This window comes from Pongo pygmaeus, chromosome 9 (genome assembly GCF_028885625.2).
Source record: "Pongo pygmaeus isolate AG05252 chromosome 9, NHGRI_mPonPyg2-v2.0_pri, whole genome shotgun sequence".
Taxonomy (NCBI): Eukaryota; Metazoa; Chordata; class Mammalia; order Primates; family Hominidae; genus Pongo; species Pongo pygmaeus.
In genome coordinates this window covers 8015530-8034717 of record NC_072382.2, presented here as the reverse complement: position 1 = coordinate 8034717, position 19188 = coordinate 8015530, and the positions used below count along the sequence as shown (strand labels likewise).

The 19188-nt window shown below is 45.6% G+C and overlaps 1 protein-coding gene across 8 annotated transcripts in view; it reads left to right on the top strand.

Annotated features, from left to right (window-relative positions):
- LOC129008362 (RNA-binding protein 4) overlaps window positions 1-19188 on the top strand; it is a 30203-nt gene that overhangs the window by 7226 nt on the left and 3789 nt on the right. For 4 of the 8 annotated variants that reach the window (XM_054440538.2, XM_054440530.2, XM_054440531.2 and 1 more), the window contains one exon: window positions 626-1062. The exons of 2 other annotated variants lie outside the window; for them this stretch is intronic. In XM_054440538.2, coding sequence (XP_054296513.1) covers window positions 626-645 — 20 coding nt within the window. In that variant the 3' untranslated portion in view covers window positions 646-1062. Of the gene's footprint in view, window positions 1-625; window positions 1063-11756; window positions 13712-15803; window positions 15940-19188 lie in introns of those variants that run through there. 2 more of the 8 variants (XR_010127678.1, XM_063671683.1) reach the window with 2 other exon arrangements.

Genomic DNA, 19188 nt, shown 5'->3' with positions numbered 1-19188 from the left:
CTTTCCCAGGGTCATTGGGTAGGCAGTCACTGATTGGGCTGGAAAAGAGACTTCAGTGACTTGATGTGTAGCTTATACATGCCCTTCCGCACCTTCTTTCCAAAGTTAGTTTCTTCCCTAGTTGGAACTGGATGTCCTCAGGTCTTAAAACTTGTGCAGTTGATGCTACTTTTATCTAGACTTTGAATGATTTTTAACTTGGACCTTGGCAGTAACTCCTAGATAGAAAATACTGTTAATTTTTTTTTTTAAAACCTCAGGGAGCTAATTGGAACCTTTCCATTTTTCCTGTCCTCTGCTGACAGCTTGTGATGTGGAATTACCTTCTCTGAGGAATGCTAATGTTAACATCATCAAGAGCAAGGAATGTCTCTTTGCCTACTTTTATGAAACAAGATTTGCTATTAATTTAAGACCTTAGTCTGAGATTGTTTAGCCTCCCCAGTGACTCTCTGGCCTTCAAGCTGTTTTCATTGTTAGAGATTACTGTGATACTGGGGAAGAAGGGTACAAGTAAACTTAAAAGGAGTGTCAAGTTACCAGACTTTGTAAAGATGTTGAAGTTTTAAATGGGAAAGCCCTTTTGAGCTTTGCTGTAAAGCCGCTGTATTGTGCTCTCTTTCAGGTGGGATGTGTGTGGGCTGAAATTCCGAGCTGCGGTTGTGCATGAGAATACACCCTTCGTGGTACCCCATCTCCGGGACGTTCTCGGCTCTGTGCGTTCAGTCCCTCAGGAACCGTGGACCTTAATTTACCTTGCTAAGTTCAGACCTTCTCTTCCTTTCCTTTCCTCTCCTGCCCATTTTCCTGTTTTTCTGTCCTTCAATACTTCTGTAGCTTCCCATTCATGTTCTGTTCTCCCAGCAGGCCTCATTGTGTGCAGAAACTGTGGTGGGGGCTGTGCTGTCTCCTCCCTGCCTCCTGCCTCCTGCGGCTGTTGGATTTGGGAATGACCTTGGTGAGAGTCTCACTGCTCCAGGGTCTCTTTTTGGTCCAAAGGCTAGACCTATAGAGTTGGATCACTTTTTTTCTTTCCGGTGAAATAAATGGTTTTTCAACTTAGGGTATGTGTGCTTTGAGAGACTTCTTGCTTGGGCTTGTTTGGGGGTTCATTTGTACCTTGAAGGGGAGGGTATAAAGTTTTAAGATACTCAGCTTTGGGTGAACATCACTGTATTTTATTTATTGTAAATAGGACTTGTAGGTGCCAGAGGAAAGAGGTTATACAGAAGCCCAGGCAGGTAGCCTTATTCCAATGAAGACTTTTCCCACTGGTCCACCTTTGTTATAAAACCAACTACTTTTAGTTTAGAGATGTAGGTCTTCTCTTCTAGAGAAAACAGTCACCACCTTCCCTTAAGACTACCATTCCAATCACCCAGTCAGTGTATCTAGCTTAATTTAATTTCCAGGGAAAAGGAGGGGTTTGGGGAAAGAGGAAGTCAGTTTTCGCTCTTCGTGCCATGTGAAGAAATGAAGCTGTGGCTCCAAGAGTACTTTGCTAACTGTAGGCCAGTGACATGTGTTGATGCCTTTCAATGTCTATTTGTTTAGCTCTGCCAAAATCCAAAGAATGCCTGAATGGTCCCACTAGCACCTCATTACTTGGGTTTACAGCCTTTAAATCATAGGCATGGAGAAATGACCCAACATACGAGGCTTTAGATACCTTGTTGAATGATGGGGCTGAGTGCAAGAACTGCCGCCTCTTAGCCTCACGTTTTTCTTGAAACAGTTATTTGTCTTCCATATGTTTGGTCTGTACCTTCTTGCTCCAGTTTCTACAGATACAGGATTGTGTCTAGTTAGAGCATTTCTCAGAATCATTCAACAAATACTGAGCACCTACTGTATGCCAGTCATTACCTTTTCAGGGAAGTCGGGTTATGATGATGGGGAGATAAAGAAGCTGGTCTTTACTTAGATGGTTTCTCAGATTTTTTTTTTAATTGCTTCCTCCTGTTAGATTCTTTCTAATCATAGATGACCAAGATTTGAACAGCTCTATACAACATGTAATTTATTGAATATTTTTGTATGTGAAGCCTGTGCTGGGTGTTTCATGTGTTCTCATTTAATCTTCCCAGCAAATGTTTTTCCTTTAGTTTTTCCTTTCCTGGCTGGGTTGGTTCTCTGCCATTTCTCTTGGAGGGTCGTACATACCTACTTTGGTTTCTTTTTCTCTAAAGGACAGACCCACCACTGAACGCCATTTTTACTCTTGTCAGTATACCCTTTGATCTGATGGGTAGGGTTGGCAAATTTCAAACATTGGAGACTAACGGTATTCATTGATTCAACAAATATTTTATTGAGTGATACTCTGGAAGGTGGTGTAAGTGTTGGAGATGCATACGGTTCTGGAGTTTCTATTCTGAGGGAGGAGAAAATGCAGAAATGTCAAGTAGAGAATTCTGTTTAGATGGGTATGATCAATGAAGGATTTTCAGAAGTGACATGATAAACATACATATGATATATTTTTGCATTACAAAACTAGTTAAAATTTTAACTTCGGCCAGGCATGGTGGCTCACGCCTGTAATCTCAGCACTTTGGGAGGCCAGGGCCGGTGGATCATGAGGTCAGGAGTTCAAGACCATCCTGACCAACATGGTGAAACCCTGTCTCTACTAAAAATACAAAAAATTAGCTGGGTGCGGTGGCACGCATCTGTAATCCCGGCTACTCAGGAGGCTGAGGTAGGAGAATTGCTTGAACCCAGGAGGTGGAGGTTGCGGTGAGCCAAGATTGCGCCATTGCACTCCAGCCTGAGCAACAAGAGCAAAACTCCTTCTCAAAAAATTATTTTATAAAATAAAATTTTAACTCCGTGGCCAGGTGCAGTGACTCAACGCTAGTAATCCCAGCACTTTTGGAGGCTGAGGCAAGCAGGTTGCTTGAGCTCAGGAGTTCAAGACCAGCCTGGGCAACATGGTGAAACCCTGTCTCTGCAAAAAATTTAAAAATTAGCTGGGCATAGTGGTGTGCATTTGTGGTCCCAGCTACTCCAGAGGCTGAGGTGGGAGGATCACTTGAACCCAGGAAGTCAAGGCTGCAGTGAGCTAAGATCAGGCCACTGCACTACAGCCTGGGTGTCTCAAAAATTTTTTGCCAGGCGCGGTGGCTCACACCTGTAATCTCAGCACTTTGGGAGTCTGAGGCAGGTGAAGCATCTGAGGTCAGGAGTTCGAGACCAGCCTGGCCAACTTGGTGAAACCCCATCTCTACTAAAAGTTAGCCGGCCATGGTGGCAGGCGCCTTAATCCCGGCTATTTAGGAGGCAGAGGCAGGAGAATCATTTGAACCCGGGAGGTGGAGGTTGCAGTAAGCTGAGATTGAGCCATTGGACTCAAGCCTGGGGGACAAGAGCGAGACTTCTCTAAAAAAAAAAAAAAAAAATTTTTTTTTTTTAATTTCTTGATTCTATTAGAGCAAGTCATTTTTGCTTTCTGCTTTGAGATCCTGATCTCCCTGTAACAGACAATGTAAGAGTAGTTTTTTCATGACTCAGAATCTGGCCTGGCTTAATGCTATATTCATACTAGATGCTTTTGCATTTTCTTTTTTTTAAACCATTTATTGCTTTTGTTTTTGGTTTTGTTTTGTTTTTTTTTTTTGAGACAGAATCTCTGTGTTGCCCAGACTGGAGTGCAGTGGCATGATCCTGGCTCACTGCAGCCTCTGCCTCCCGTGTTCAAGTGATTATCCTGCCTCAGCCTGCTGCGTAGCTGGGATTACAGGCGCCTGCCACCACACCTGGCTAATTTTTATATTTTTGGTAGAGATGGAGTTTCACCATGGCCAAGCTGGTCTGAAACTCCTGGACTCAAGTGATCCGCCTGCCTCCTAAAGTGCTGGAATTACAGTCATGAGCCATCACACCCAGCCTTAAACTATTTATTGACTTGTTGAGAGGAAAAACTCCTTATCAAGAACAATGGCAGCCTAGGCAACATAGCAGAATCCCATTTCTAAGACAATTTTAAAGTTAGCTCTGTGTGGTGATATGCAGCTGAAGTTCCAGCTACTAAGAGAGGCTGAAGCAGGAGGATAGTTTGAGCCCAAGAGTTTCAGGCTGTGGTGAGCTGATTGTGTCACTATACTCCAGCCTAGGTGACAGAGCAAGACGAATTATTTTTAAGAGGTGATTTGAAAAGATTGACTATAACTCACTGATTTTCAACATCGATGTATTATGAAGTTGTTTTTGTTTATGCTTCCAATCAAGTCTATGTTTGAGTTGAAGCCACATAGTTGGCTCTGTGTAATTGACAAGGTTATGCTGCCACTCCTTAGGAGTAATGAAGTACTTTTTCTTGCTTTTTGTTTTTTAGACATCTAGCTCTGTCACACAAGCTGCAGTGTGGTGGCATGATTGTAGCTCACCGTAACTTTGAACTCTTGAGCTCAAGGCGGGGATCCTCCCGCCTTGGCCTCCCAGAGTTTTTGCAGGGATTATATGTGAGCCACTGCGCCTGGCCAAAATGTAGTTTTTCAAGAGTAATGCTTTAATAAACTGATTTTTTTCCCCCATAGCATTTCACTGTTCATTCTGTCTAGTAAACGTCTAGCTGGCTTTGTATTTCGCTAGGTACTCCCTGATTACCTGCAATTAGGTTACCATGTGGCGAATACAAAGATGAATAGGGCATTGTGCCTGTCCTCACTGTGCCTCCACAAGCTGCTGCTTGTCTGGGCTTTGGGTGTACAAATAATTGGTATGTCCTTGGAAGTCAGGTCGGGGTGGGAATGGTCATACTATTTTGTATTGATGACATGTGCCCTGGCCTGGTTCTGCATGGGTCAAAGGACCTATGAGGGCAGAGTTTTCAGGGTGATCTTGGAGTTTAACTTGATGTTAACCCTGTTAACTTTGCCTTTAAAGTTTTCCGGCCAGGCGTGGTGGCTCAACGCCTGTAATCCCAGCACTTTGAGAGGCCAAGGTGGGCAGATCACCTGAGGTCGGGAGTTCAAGACCAGCCTGTCAAACATGGAGAAACCCCATCTCTACTAAAAACACAAAAAATTAGCTGGGCATGGTGGTGGGCACCTGTAACCCCATCTGCTTGGGAGGCTGAGGCAGAAGAATTGCTTGAACCTGGGAGGAGGTTGCAGTGAGCCGAGATTGCGCCATTGAACTCCAGCCGCCATTGAACTCCAGCCTGGGCAATGAGAGTGAAAGTCTGTCTTAATAATAATAGGCCGGGCGTGGTGGCTCACACCTGTCTTCCCAGCGCTTTGGGAGGCCGAGGTGGGCGGATCACAAGATCAGGAGATCAAGACCACCCTGGCTAACAAGGTGAAACCCCGTCTCTACTAAAAATATAAAAAGTTAGCCGGGCGTGGTGGTGGGCACCTGTAGTCCCAGCTACTTGGGAGGCTGAGGCAGGAGAATGGCATGAAACCGGGAGGTGGAGCTTGCAGTGAGCTGAGATTGCGCCACTGCACTCCAGCCGGGGCAACAAAGCTAGACTCCGTCTCAAAATAAGTAAAATAATAATAAATTTAAAAATGAGCTGGTCATGCTACTCAGGAGGCTGAGATGGGAGGATTGCTTGATGCCAGGGGCAGACGTTGCAGTGAGCAGAGATGGCATCACTGGACTCCATCCTGGGTGACAGTGGGATCCTGTCTCGAAAGTTTTCCAGGCATCCTCAAAATTGGGGTGGTTTTGGGTGAATGCTAAATTAAACCAGGCTCCTTACCCTAGAGCTACACATCAGTACTAAAGTAGACTCAGGGAGGATGGAGTAGTGAGAGTGAAATCATTGATCATTGGCACTAGTATTAAGTGCTGTTTCAAATTACCCAGGTCAGTTTGCTCTCAGTACTTTTGTGTTCTTACACATGATCTTCTGAGGTAAAGGGAATTCCCAGGATGATGGTGATGGGAAGTCCCAGGACTCCCTTTCTGCAGTGGATTTGGAGAACAGTAGTCCAGGTTGTAGCAAGAGAAAGTACACTTTTTTTTTTTTTTTTTTGGAGGCAGAGTCTTGCTCTGTCACCCAGGTTGGAGTGTAGTGGCGCGATCTCGGCTCACTGCATGCTCCACCTCCCGGGTTCACGCCATTCTTCTGCCTCAGCATCCCGAGTAACTGGGACTACAGGTGCCCGCCACCACACCTGGCTAATTTTGTATTTTTAGTAGAGACAGGGTTTCACCGTGTTGGCCAGGATGGTCTCAATCTCCTGACCTCTTGATCCGCCTGCCTCGGCCTCCCAAAGTGCTGGGATTACAGGCGTGAGCCACCGTGCCCCGCCAACATGAGGATTTTTTTAGTCCATTTGAGCTGCTGTAACAAAAGACCATAAACTGGATGGCTTATACACAACAGAATTGTATTTCTCACAGTTTTGGAGGCTGGGAAAGCCGAGATCATGGCATGACTTGGTGTCTGGATTCTCTCTTGAGTTTGCAAGGCAGGAAGGGTGAGGGATTTCTCTGGAGTTTCTTTTATATAAGGGCACAAATCCCATTCATGAGGGCTCTGTTCTGTGGCATAAGCACCTCTCAAAGGTGTACCTAATACTTTCACCATGGGGATTCGGATTTTAACATGAATTTTGGGAGTACATAAACACTCAAAACTACAGCAGGATTCAACTGTGTGTGATATTTGCCTAGTTATGATCGTAGCAGCTCTGAATATTAAAATAATCTGATGAAGTGGGGATGGGCGGGTAATATGTATAAGAGCAAAACTCATAGAAATGAGGAAATTTTTTTTTTTTTTTTTGGTCACCCAGGCTGGAGCGCAGTGGCGCAATCTCAGCTCACTGCAACCTCCGCCTCCCGGGTTCACACCATTCTCCTGCCTCAGCCTCCCGAGTAGCTGGGACTACAGGCGCCCTCCACCACGCCCGGCTAATTTTTTTGTATTTTTAGTAGAGACGGGGTTTCACCGTGTTAGCCAGGATGGTCTCGATCTCCTGACCTCTTGATCCGCCTGCCTTGGCCTCCCAAAGTGCTGGGATTACAGGCATGAGCCACCACACCTGGCCGAAATGAGGAAATTTTTTAAAGTGGCAAATGGATTATGAACATCTTATTCAGAAATAAAGGTAAAAAACAGCTAAAAAGGCAAAAGCAGTTGGCTTCTGGGGAAGGTCGGGCAGGGGACTTTTTGAAGCCTTAATATTTGCTTTGTTAAACCATGTTCTTGCATTATTAAGTTTTGTCATGCTAACAACTCTATTTTGTCAAGCCATATTATGATGGCTTAACATGAGTGAACCTTCCCGGCTTCTCACCAGATGCAAATCTGACAGGAATAGGGACTTAATGTTACTTTATGGCAGGTAAATAGCACCCTTCAGATACAAAATTGGGATGATTTTGGGCGTGGTGGCGCATGTCTGTAGTCTCAGCTACTACAGAGGCTGAGGTGCAAAGATTGAGCACAGGAGTTCCAAGGCCAGCCTGGCCAACCTAGTGAGACCTGACCTGTCCGAAACATAAACCCCCACCCCCGCCCCCACCAAAACAGGGATGGTGCTTCCTGACCCTTAAGGAGACAAGACACCAAAGGAGAAAGTACTTAGCTAGTGATGAGTGAATTGAGCATTTTATTACTGCTCTCATTTTTGTCTTAAGTTGTCACAACTAACAGGGAGGCTGAGTACTCTGTCCGCTGGGGGCTGGTGCTTCCATTGAGGGTTGTGTGTACCTGCTGGTTTCTTTGAGTTCCTCTGTCCGACATCAGAATTATTTGTATTCAGATATGCAACAAGATGGGACTTCTCAGTTTCACAAAGTAAGGAAGATTGACACCAAACTGAGTTTGGGGCTTCCTTTGTACAGTTGACCATTGAACAACAAGGGTTTGAACTGTGCAGGTTCAGTAATACATGGATTTTCTTCTGCCTCTGCCGCCCCTGAAACAGCCAGACCAACCCCTCCTCCTACTTTTCCTCAGCCTACTCAACATGAATACTATCAGGATGAACACCTTTATGGTGATTCACTTCTACTTAATGATTTTTTTTTTTTTTTTTTTTTTTTTGAGAGGGAGTCTTGCTTTGTCACCCAGGCTGGAGTGCAGTGATGCAACCTCTGCCTCTTGGGGCCAAGCAAATCTCCTGTCTCAGCCTTCCGAGTAGCTGGGACTATAGGCACACGCCACCACACCCAGCTAACTTTTGTATTTTTAGTAGAGACAGGGTTTCACCATATTGGTGAGGCTGTTCTCGAACCGTTGACCTCAGGTGATCCACCCGCCTTGGCCTCCCAAAGTGTTGGGATTACAGGTGTGACCCACTGTGCCCAGCCTTTTCTTTAGCTTTTATTGTAAGAATACAGTATATATATAACACACAAAATATGTTAATTGACTTATGACCTGTAAGGCTTCCAGTCAACAGCAGGCTACTAAGTTTTGGGAAGTCAAAAATTATACGTGGGTTTTCTTTTTTCTCTTTTTTTTTTCTTTTTTTTTTTTTTTTTTTCTGAGACAGAGTCCTGCTCTGTCATCCAGGATAGGGAATCACACTTTGAATATATGCCTCAATTAAAAAGGCAGAAAATAAGCAGGGCACAATGGCATCCACCTGTAGTCTCAGGTACTTGGAAGGCCAAGGTGCAAGGATCGCTTGAGCAGCCCAGGAGTTCAAGTCCAGCATGGACAACAGCAAGACTCTCTAAAAAATATTACTTATTTTAGAGACAAGGTCTTGCTCTGTCATCCAGGCTAGAGTGCCATGGTGTTATCTATCTCACTGCAGCTGTAGCTCGCAGGCCCAAATGATCCTCCCATCTCAGCCTCCCAAGTACTACTTAGGACTACAGGCACATGCCACCAAACCCTACTATTAAAAAAATTTTATTTTTGGCCGGGTGCGGTGGCTCACGCCTGTAATCCCAGCACTTTGGGAGGCCGAGGCGGGCGGATCACGAGGTCAGGAAATCGAGACCATCCTGGCTAACATGGTGAAACCCTGTCTCTACTAAAAATACAAAAAAAAATTAGCTGGGCGTGGTGGCGGGTGCCTGTAGTCCCAGCTACTCGGGAGGCTGAGGCAGGAGAATGGCGTGAACCCGGGAGGCAGAGCTTACAGTGAGTCGAGATAGCGCCACTGTAGTCCAGCCTGGGTGACAGAGTGAGACTCCGTCTCAAAAAAAAAATTTATTTTTGAGACAAGGTCTCACTTTGTCCTCTAGGCTGGAGTGCTGTGGTGCAAACATGTCTCACTGCAACCTTGATCTCCCAGGCTGAAGCTATCCTCTCGCCTTAGTCTCCTGAGTAGCTGGGACTACAGGCACGCACCACCACGCCCAGCTCAGTTTTGATTAAATTTTTTTTTTTTTTTTAGAGACAAGGTTTTCCCATTTTGCCCAGCCTAGTCTTGAACTCCTGCGCTTAAGCGATCGTCCTGCCTCAGTCTACCAAAGTGCTGGGATTACAGGTGTGAGCCACTGTGCTCGGCCTACAGTTAATTTCTTTTTTTTATTTTTTGAGATGGAGTCTCTCTATGTCGCCCAGGCTGGAGTCCAGTGGTGCCATTTCAGCTCACTACAATGTCCGCCTCCCGGGTTCAAGCGATTCTTCTCCTTCAGCCTCCTGAGTAGCTAGGATTACAGGCGCATACCACCATGCCCAGCTAAATTTTTTTTTTTGAGGTGGAGTTTTGCTCTTGTTGCCCAGGCTGGAGTGCAGTGGCGTGATCTCGGCTCACTGCAACCTCTGCCTCCTAGGTTCAAGCAATTCTCCTGCCTCAGCCTCCTCAGTAGCTGGGATTACAGGCATGCACCACCACGCCTGGCTAATTTTTGTATTTTTAGTAGGGATGGTGTTTCACAATGTTGGCCCCGCTGGTTTCGAACTCCTGACTTCAAGTGATCCACCCGCCTTGGCCTCCCAAAGTGTTGAGATGACAGGCGTGAGCCACTGCACCCGGCACTTCTTCTTTTTTTTTGAGACAGGATCTCACTCTGTCACCCAGACTGCAGTGCAGTGGGGTGATCTTGGCTCACTGCAACCTCCACCTCCCAGTCTCAGTTGATCCTCCTACCCCAGCCTCCCCAGTAGCTGAGACTACAGGCATGCCACTACATCCCACTCGCTGTATTTCTTGGAGATACGGGGTTTCGCTGTGTTGCCTACGGTGCTCTTGAACTCCTGGGCTCAAGCAGTTCTCACCTCAGCCTCCCGAAGTGCTGGGATTGTAGGAATGAGCCATTGCACCCGGCCTGGGCCTCTTTTAAAAAAGTGAGATGTGAGCAATGAGTTGAATTAGATGTAAGTTAGCAACAGGTATCTGGGGGAAAAGTACGCCAGGTAGAGAGAATATCTTGAGCAAGGGTCTCAAGGTGGGAGTGTTCTAACAGTAAGGAGGCCAGTGGCAAGAGTGAGTGAGAGGAGAGAGGAGCAGAAGAAGTCAGGTAGTTAGCAGATCTAGTAGTTAATCTTCTAGGGCCTTTCTGGCCTTCACTCTGAGTCAACTAGTCTTGTAGGTTTTTAAGCAGTGTCATAATGTGATTACTTTTTTAAAAAATCAGCTCTTCTGAGTTTTTTTTTTTTTTTTTAAACACCCTTTCAACCCAGTTTTTCCTGACTCTGGGAAGAACCAGGAAGAGACGGCCCTGAAGTATTCTTTTTTTTTTTAGATGGAGTTTTGCTTTTGTTGCCCAGGCTAGAGTACAATGGTGCAATCTCAGCTCACCACAACCTCCGCCTCACGGGTTCAAGTGATTCTCCTTCCTCAGCCTCCTGAGTAGCTGGGATTACAGGTGCCCGCCACCATGCCCAGCTAATTTTGTATTTTTTTTTTTTTTTTTTTTAGGCGGAGTCTGGCTCTGTCGCCCAGGCTGGAGTGCAGTGGCACAATCTCAGCTCACTGCGAGCTCCATCTCCTGGGTTCACGCCATTCTCCCACCTCAGCCTCTGAAGTAGCTGGCACTACAGGCACCTGCCACCACACCTGGCTAATTTTGTTTTTGTATTTTTAGTAGAGACGGGGTTTCACCGTGTTAGCCAGGATGGTCTCGATCTCCTGACCTTGTGATCCGCCCCCCTCAGCCTCCCAAAGTGCTGGGATTACAGGTGTGAGCCACCATGCCTGGCCTAATTTTGTATTTTTTTTTAGTAGTGATGGGGATTCTCCATGTCAGTCAGACTGGTCTCGAACTCCCAGCCTCAGTTGATCTGCTCACCTTGGCCTCCCAAAATGCTGAGGTTACAGGCGTGAGCCACCATGCCCAGCCTGAAGTATTATTTTCAAACAATAAAATATACCAATTTTGAAAACAATTTGACACATTGTGACAATGTACTTTTTTGGGGGGCCTTTTTTTTTTTTTTTTTTTTTAAAAAGATGGTGTCCCACTCTATTGCCTAGGCTGGAGTGCAGTGACATGATCTCGGCTCACTGCAGTCTCTACCTCCCGGGTTCAAGCGATTTTTGTGCCTCAGCCTTTTGAGTAACTGGGATTATAGATGCATGCCACCATGTCCGGCTAATTTTTATATTTTTAGTAGAGACGGAGTTTCACCATGTTGGCCAGGCTGGTCTCGAACTCCTGACCTTAGGTGATCCACCACCTTGGCCGCCCAAAGTGCTGGGATTACAGGCACAGTCGTGAGCCACCATGCCCAGTTTGACAATGTACTTTTGATAACTGATGGTTACAATCTTGTTCCCATTGTTGCAATCAAAATACAGAACATTTTTGCCAGCCAAAAAGCCCTTGTGCCCCTTTGTAGTTAATCCTCAGCCCCTGATCAATTTTTTAGTATTTTTTCTTTTTTTGTTTTTTAGGTGCGGTCTTGCTCTGTTGCCTAGGCTGGAGTACGGTGGTATGAGTATGGCTCAATGCAGCCTCGACCTTCTGAGCTGAAGTGGTCCTCCCATCTCAACCTTCCAAGTAGCTGGAACTACACAGGTATGCACCATTGCACCTGGCTAATTTATTTTTATCTTTTGGTAGAGATGGGGTCTCCCTACGTTGCCCAGGCTGGTTAGGAACTCCTGGCTCAAGCTATACTCCTGTCTCAGCCTTCCAAACTACTAAGATTAGGCCGGGTGTGGTGGCTCACACCTGTAATCCTGGCACTTTGGGAGGCCGAGGGGGTGGATCACTTGAGGTCAGGAGCTCGAGAGCAGCCTGGCCAACATGGTGAAACCCCGTCTCTACTAAAAATATAAAATATTAGCCAGTTGTCATGGTGCACACCTGTAGTCCCAGCTACTTGGGAGGCTGAGGCAGGAGAATCACTTGAACCCGGGAGGTAGAGGTTGCAGTGAGATGAGATAGCGCCACTGCACTCTAGCCTGGGCAACAGAGCAAGATTCCATCTCAAAAAAAAAAAAAAAAAAAAATTTATAGGCATGAGCCACCTCGCCTGCCCCCTCCCCCACCCTTTTTTTGAGACAGGGTCTTCCTATGTCACCCAGGCTGGAGTGCCGTGTTCAACCTCTGCCTCCTCCCGGGTTCAAGCAATTCTTCCACCTCAGCCTCCCGAGTAGCTGGGACCACAGGTGCATGCCAGCATGCCCAACTAATTTCTGTATTTTGTAGTTGTTGTTTTGCCATGTTGCCCAGGCTGGTCTTGAACTCCTGAGCTCTAGCCATTTGCCTGCCTCAGCCTCCCAAAGTGCTGGGATTACAGGCGTGAGCCACCTAGCCTGACCCTTTTTTTAATTTTTTTTTTTTTTTTGAGATGGAGTTTTGCTCTTGTTGCCCAGGCTGCTGGAGTGCAATGGCACGGTCTCAGCTCAGTGCAACCTCTGCCTCCTGGATTCAACCGATTCTGCTGCCTCAGCCTCCCTAGTAGCTGGGATTACAGGCACGCACCACCACGCCCGTCTAATTTTGTATTTTTAGTAGAGATGGGGTTTCTCCGTGCTGGTCAGGTTGGTCTTGAACTCCCGACCTCAGGTGATCCGCCTGCCTCAGCCTCCCAAAGTGATGGGATTACAGGCGTGAGCCACTGTGCCTGGCCTAGCCTGACCATTTTTTTGTTTTTTTTTTTTTCGTTTTGTTTTAAATGGGCAACTAGAATAGGCTCAGAGATTCCCTGAAATCATTGTTAATTGTCACAATTTAGGGGGTTTCTCCCACCAGGGATGTGGCTAAACATCCTCCAGTGCACAGGAGGGGCACCTTTCCCAGTTATCACTAGTGCCAAGTTTGAAATCCTCTTCAATACTTCCTTCATTGCTTTGGCTTTGTATACCATCTGGAGTTGTGCTGTTCAGTGTGGTAGCCAGAGACATATACAGTGCTGTGAGTACCAAATACCTATGGGATTTAAAAAATTAATATGATAAGCCAGGCACAGTAGCTCATGCCTGTAATCCCAGCACTTTGGGAGGCCAAGGCGGGCAGATCACTTGATGTCAGGAGTTTGAGACCAGCCTGGCCAAGATGGTGAAACCCCATGTCTACTAAAAATACAAAAATTAGCCAGGCGTGGTGGCATGTGCCTGTAGTCCCAGCTACTTGGGAGGCTGAGACAGGAGAATTGTTTGAACCTGGGAGGCGGAGGTTCTATTGAGCCAAGATTGGGCCATGGCACTCTAGCCTGGGCAACAGAGCAAGAGTCTATCAAAAAAAAAAAAAAAAAAAGAATATATTCATTTTTTAATGCTCATTATATGTTGAAATGATCTTTTTTTGCACGTATTGGGTAAAAATACATTAAAATTGTTTTTGTTTTTTTCCTAACCACTAGACTATCTGGGGAAAATAAAACTAATACAATTTAATTTCACCTGTTTCAGTTCCCTGTGTGGTTTGCATTTGTGGCTCACATTGTATTTCTATTATGTAACACTGATCCAGGTGCTAAAGACTCTTGGTATTTCCAGTTTGAAACCTCTTTCCTGTGCTCAAGATTCAGGGATCTGGAGACCTAGTTGACATTTCTTCTTGGTTCTTTTTTTTTTTTTTTTTTTTTTGAGATGGAGTCTTACTCTGTTGCCCAAGCTGGAGTGCAGTGGCGCAATCTCGGCTCACTGCAAGCTCCGCCTCCCGGATTCAAGTGATTCTTCTGCCTCAGTCTCCCAAGTAGCTAGGACTACAGGCACGTGCCACTACACCTGGCTAATTTTTGTATCTTTAGATACAAAATTTAGAGACGGGATTTCACCATATTGGCCAGGCTGGTTTCGAACTACTGACCTCAGGTTCCGCCCGCCTCGGCCTCCCAACGTGCTGGGATTACAGGCATGAGCTACTGCACCTGGCTGGTTGTCTTAATACACCTCAAACTTGGTATATCTGAGATAGAGCTCCTGAGACTCCCCACTCTAAAATCATTTGTCCTTCAGTCTTCCTTATCCCATTCACTCTTCCAGCCAGATTCCTGGTAGTCATTCTTAGCCCCTCCCCAACCATTAGCAGCTCTTGATCAAGTTTATATCACATGTTGCATCTTTTCTCCATGTCTTTGCCACAGCCATAGTCTAGACCATGCTATCCTCTCCCACCAAGATGACTACAGTGACCTCCAGGTCCGTCTTTTTCTTACCCTTGGGTCTTCAAAGTATTCTTCATTTAGTAGCCAGAATGATCTTGTGAAATGTAAATCAGATGTTTCTTTTGTTACTTAGAACCTTTCAGCAACTTCCCATTTTATCTAAAGTAAAATGCCCAATCCCTTAGTTTGAACGTGCCTTTTCTCTGTCACACTTTATTATCTGAGGCCCTTTTCCCTGCTTATCTATCCTTTCCTGACCATACTGACTCTCCTTTCAGATCCTTGTATACACTGAGCTCTTTCCTGCCTCAGGGCCTCTTTTTTTTTTTTTTTAAATCTGAAGGGACCTTTCTCTTTACTGCTTTAGAGCTAACTTATCCTTCAGGTCTTAGCTTCAGGATCAAGTATTGGAATGCCCTCCCAAACCACCTGTAGCTTAGTAGATAATGTCCTCCCATTATTCCCTGCCATTGGACCCATTTTGTGTAATTTGTGGTACTTATCACAATTTCTTTTTTTTTGAGATGGGAGTCTCTTTTTTTGTTTTGTTTTTTTTTGAGATAGAGTCTTGCTCTGTCAACCAGGCTGGAGTGCAGTGGCGCGATCTTGGCTCACTACAACCTCCGCCTCCTGGGTTCAAGTGATTCTCCTACTTCAGCCTACTGAATAGCTGGAATTACAGGCTCCTGCCTAATTTTTTTGTAGTTTTAGTAGAGACAGGGTTTCGCTATGTTGTCCAGGCTGGTCTCAAACTCCAGACCTCAGGTGATCCTTCTACCTCAGCCTCCCAAAGTGCTGGGATTACAGGTGTAGGTAGGCCACTGCGCTTGGCCTAAATTTTTTTTTTTTTTTTTTTGAGATGGAGTCTTGCTCTGTCGCCCAGGCCGAAGTGCAGTGGTGCGATCTCAGCTCACTGCAAGCTCCACCTCCTGGGTTCACGCCATTCTTCTGCCTCAGCCTCCCAAGTAGCTGGGACTACAGGCATGTGCCACCATACCCGGCTAATTTTTTTTGTATTTTTAGTAGAGGCGGGGTTTCACCGTGTTAGCCAGGATGGTCTCGATCTCCTGACCTCGTGATCTGCCCGCCTCGGCCTCCCATAGTGCTGGGATTACAGGCGTGAGCCACTGCGCTCGGCTGTGCCCGGCCTAAACTTTCTAAATCTCAGTAGCCTTAATTGCTGGGAGAGCCAGTGATGCTACCTCATTGGGTTCTTGTGGATTTGCAGGGGTGACAGATACACGGTTTGAATTTGGCCTGGATTCTCAAAGGCCCTGCAAACCTAAGGCACTTCAGATTGAATTCATCTCGTCAGATTTTTCATTCTTCCCTTGCAAGTTCCTGGAGCTGATTCTATCATTTCTTGCATTTCATTTCTCCTCAGCAGTAGAGCCTAGCTCTGGTCTGAAGAAAGCCGAGATTGATCTTCCAACAAACTGAGAGCTCTTCCCAGGAATATTTATTTCTCCCCTCCTTCCTTTTCCCAAATGTTCTAGGCCACGTGACTTCCTGAGGACCAGGTTTGTAAGCAAAATCCTGACAAGCTATGAAACCAATCGGGCAAGTTGCTTCCCTTTTCTGGTCCATCTTGCAGGCAGCCAACCTTTTTCTGCCCTTAGGACAAGTTTCTAACAGCACCTTGAGTACCCTGAGGGCCTAGTGTCTTTCTGTGCCACGCCAGCTTCACTATATATCTGGAAACCTCAGGAAGGGGGTAGATCTGAGGCTACAGAAACCACATATGCCTCATTCATTACCATGTTCCCACATCCTAGCTCACAGTACGAATTCAAACAGTTGATAAATGAATTCAGGAGCTTTTAGCGTTGAGAGGCCTCATGGGACTCTGAAATGGTCTATAGTGAGAAACTTGGTCTTGGTGAACTAAAGGAATTTTGTATTCACAATATGCAATTTATCATATAAGACGTAAGGTTTAGGAATAAAAACATTGGCCAGGTGTGGTGGCTCACGCCTGTAATCCCAGCACTTTGGGAGGCCGAGGTGGGTGGATCACCTGAGGCCAGGTGTTCAAGACCAGCCTGACCAATATGGTGAAACCCCATCTCTACTAAAAATACAAAAATTCACCAGGCGTGGTGGCGCGCGACTGTGATCCCAGCTACTGGGGAGGTTGAGACAGGAGAATTGCTTGAACCTGGGAGGCAGAGGTTGCAGTGAGCCGAGATCATGCCAGTGCACTCCAGCCTCGGTGACAGAGCGAGACTCCATCTCAAAACAGAAAAATACATTTGTCCTACTCAACAGTACTCTTTTGGGGTGAAAGGTTTCCTAAAATAAAAATTATGCAATTCTGCAGGGCTTTTTCTCCACCTATGAGCAGCTTATTTGACTATCTAAACTGCTGTCCAATAGAGTAGCCACTAGCTACATGTAGCTAATTATAATTAAATAAAAAACTCAGTTTCTCAGTGGAATAAACCACATTTCAGGTACTCAGTAACCACAGTAGCCACAAACTGGACAGCACAGATATGGAATACTTCCGTCACTGCCAGGAGTGTTATTGGGCAGTGATAATATAGAACTCTTTTGCAGAAATTTTTTTTTCTTGTTCTGCCAATGACATAGAAATCAAGATACATTTATTTATTTATTTAGAGACAGAGTCTCACTCTGTCACCCAGGCTGGAGTGCACTGGCATGATCTTGGCTCACTGTAACCTCTGCCTCCTGGGTTCAAGTGATTCTTGTGCCTCAGCCTCCCCAGTAGCTGGGATTACAGGTGCACACCACCATGCCCGGCTAATGTTTTGTATTTTTAGTAGAGATGGGGTTTCGCCATGTTGCCCAGGCTGGTCTCAAACTCTTGAGCTCAGGCAATCCACCTGCCTCAGCCTCCCAAAATGCTAGGATTACAGGTGTGAGTCACGCACCCTGCATATGTTAAACTTCCTATGCTAAATTGGTTGAAACCTAGCACAGAACCACCAGAGATTTTGCTGAGGCCAGCAAAACCTGCAAATTTTTCTTCTTGGCTCTGCATAGTGCCTTGCAGATCACAAGAAAATCCCAGCATCTTTGCCTTATTTTGCCTTTTGTAAAACAGAGACAGTCTTGCTTCCCTGGGGAATACTGACGCTAACATGAGCCTTATGTACATCACTGGTTGGAATGTGTGCATGGACAGGTTAACTTCTGTAGATTTGTCAGACCATTCCCCTAAGAAATAAGGGAAATTTTTTGCTTCACCTGTCAAGATTAAGTATAAAATATGTGAGGTAAATGCTATATTATTGTAGGTAAAATTTCACATGTAGTCAGAATTTACACATCAACATTTCCATATAAAGTACAATAAAGCTTAAGTAGGGTTGAGTCCATCATTAAATGTGTTCTATGGGGATCTAAACAAGATAAATAAGATGTCCATAATCTAGAAGACATACTTTACTGCAAAATGTCACTGCTAATCATTAATATGTGATTTGCTTTTCTGCTCAAAGTACTATTTATGAATATTTTAGCTAAAGCCTAATCCTAGCAGAATATTAGCACCTTGGGAAGAGAGACCTCTTTTAATAGCTCATAAGTGAATTTAATTTTTTATTTTTTTGAGATGGAGTCTCGCTCTGTTGCCCAGGCTGGAGTGCAGTGGCATGATCTCGGCTCAGTGCAGGCTCTGCCTCCTTGGTTCATGCCATTCTCCTGCCTCAGCCTCCCGAGTAGCTGGGACTACAGGCGCCCGCCACCACACCTAGCTAATTTTTTGTATTTTAGTCGATCTCCTGACCTCGTGATTCGCCTGCCTTGGACTCCCAAAGTGCTGGGATTACAGGCATGAGCCACCGTGCCTGGCCTAATTATTTTTTAAAAATTAAAAAAGGAGAAACACTGGAGAGGGGTGGTAACTAGGCAAAAATGTGTATATATATATATGGTTTTTTTTTTAAAATATGAGCCAGAAAACTATGAAGTCAAATTTAGTTAATGTGATAGGTCCTTGGAGAGAATCTGGCTCAGCCTTTTTCTGATGCAGGGCTTACTCCTAGCACTACTAATCTGAGTCTGTTAGCCTTTAAACTGGTTTCAGAGCAGCTCTGGTTATTTAGAGAAAAGTAGCCTCACCACCAGCTGTAGCAAATTTAGCAATGTCTCAAGAATCTGGCTAACTTCCCACCACCTATTACTGAAGCCACAGCACTAACCTAAATCCTTTTTTGTTGTTTTGGAGACAGGGCCTCCTGTTGCCCAGAATGGAGTGCAGTGGCATGATCACAGCTCACTGCAGCCTCAACCTTCTGGGCTCAAGAGTCTCCTACTTCACCCTCTTGAGTAGCTGAGATTACAGGCATGCACCACCAAGCCCAGCTAATTTTTTTTTTTTTTTTTTTTTGAGATGGGAGTACAGTGGTGCCATCTCGGTTCCCTGCAACCTCTGCCTTCTGGGTTCAAGCAATTCTCCTCCTTCAGCCTCCCAAGTAGCTGGGACTACAGGCACTCGCCACCATGCCTGGCTAATTTTTGTATTTTTAGTAGGGACAGGGTTTTGCCATGTTGGCCAGGCTGGTCTGAAACTCCTGACCTCAGGTGATCTGCCTGCCTCGGTCTCTTGGCCAAAGTGCTGAGATTACAGGCGTGAGCTATTGCACCTGGCCAACTAATTTTGTTGTTTTTGTTTCTTTTGAGATGGAGTTTCGCTCTTGTTGCCCAGGCTGGAGTGCAATGGCGCAGTCTTGGCTAACTGCAACCTCTGCCTCCTGGGTTCAAGTGATTCTCCTGCCTCAGCCTCCTGAGTAGCTGGGATT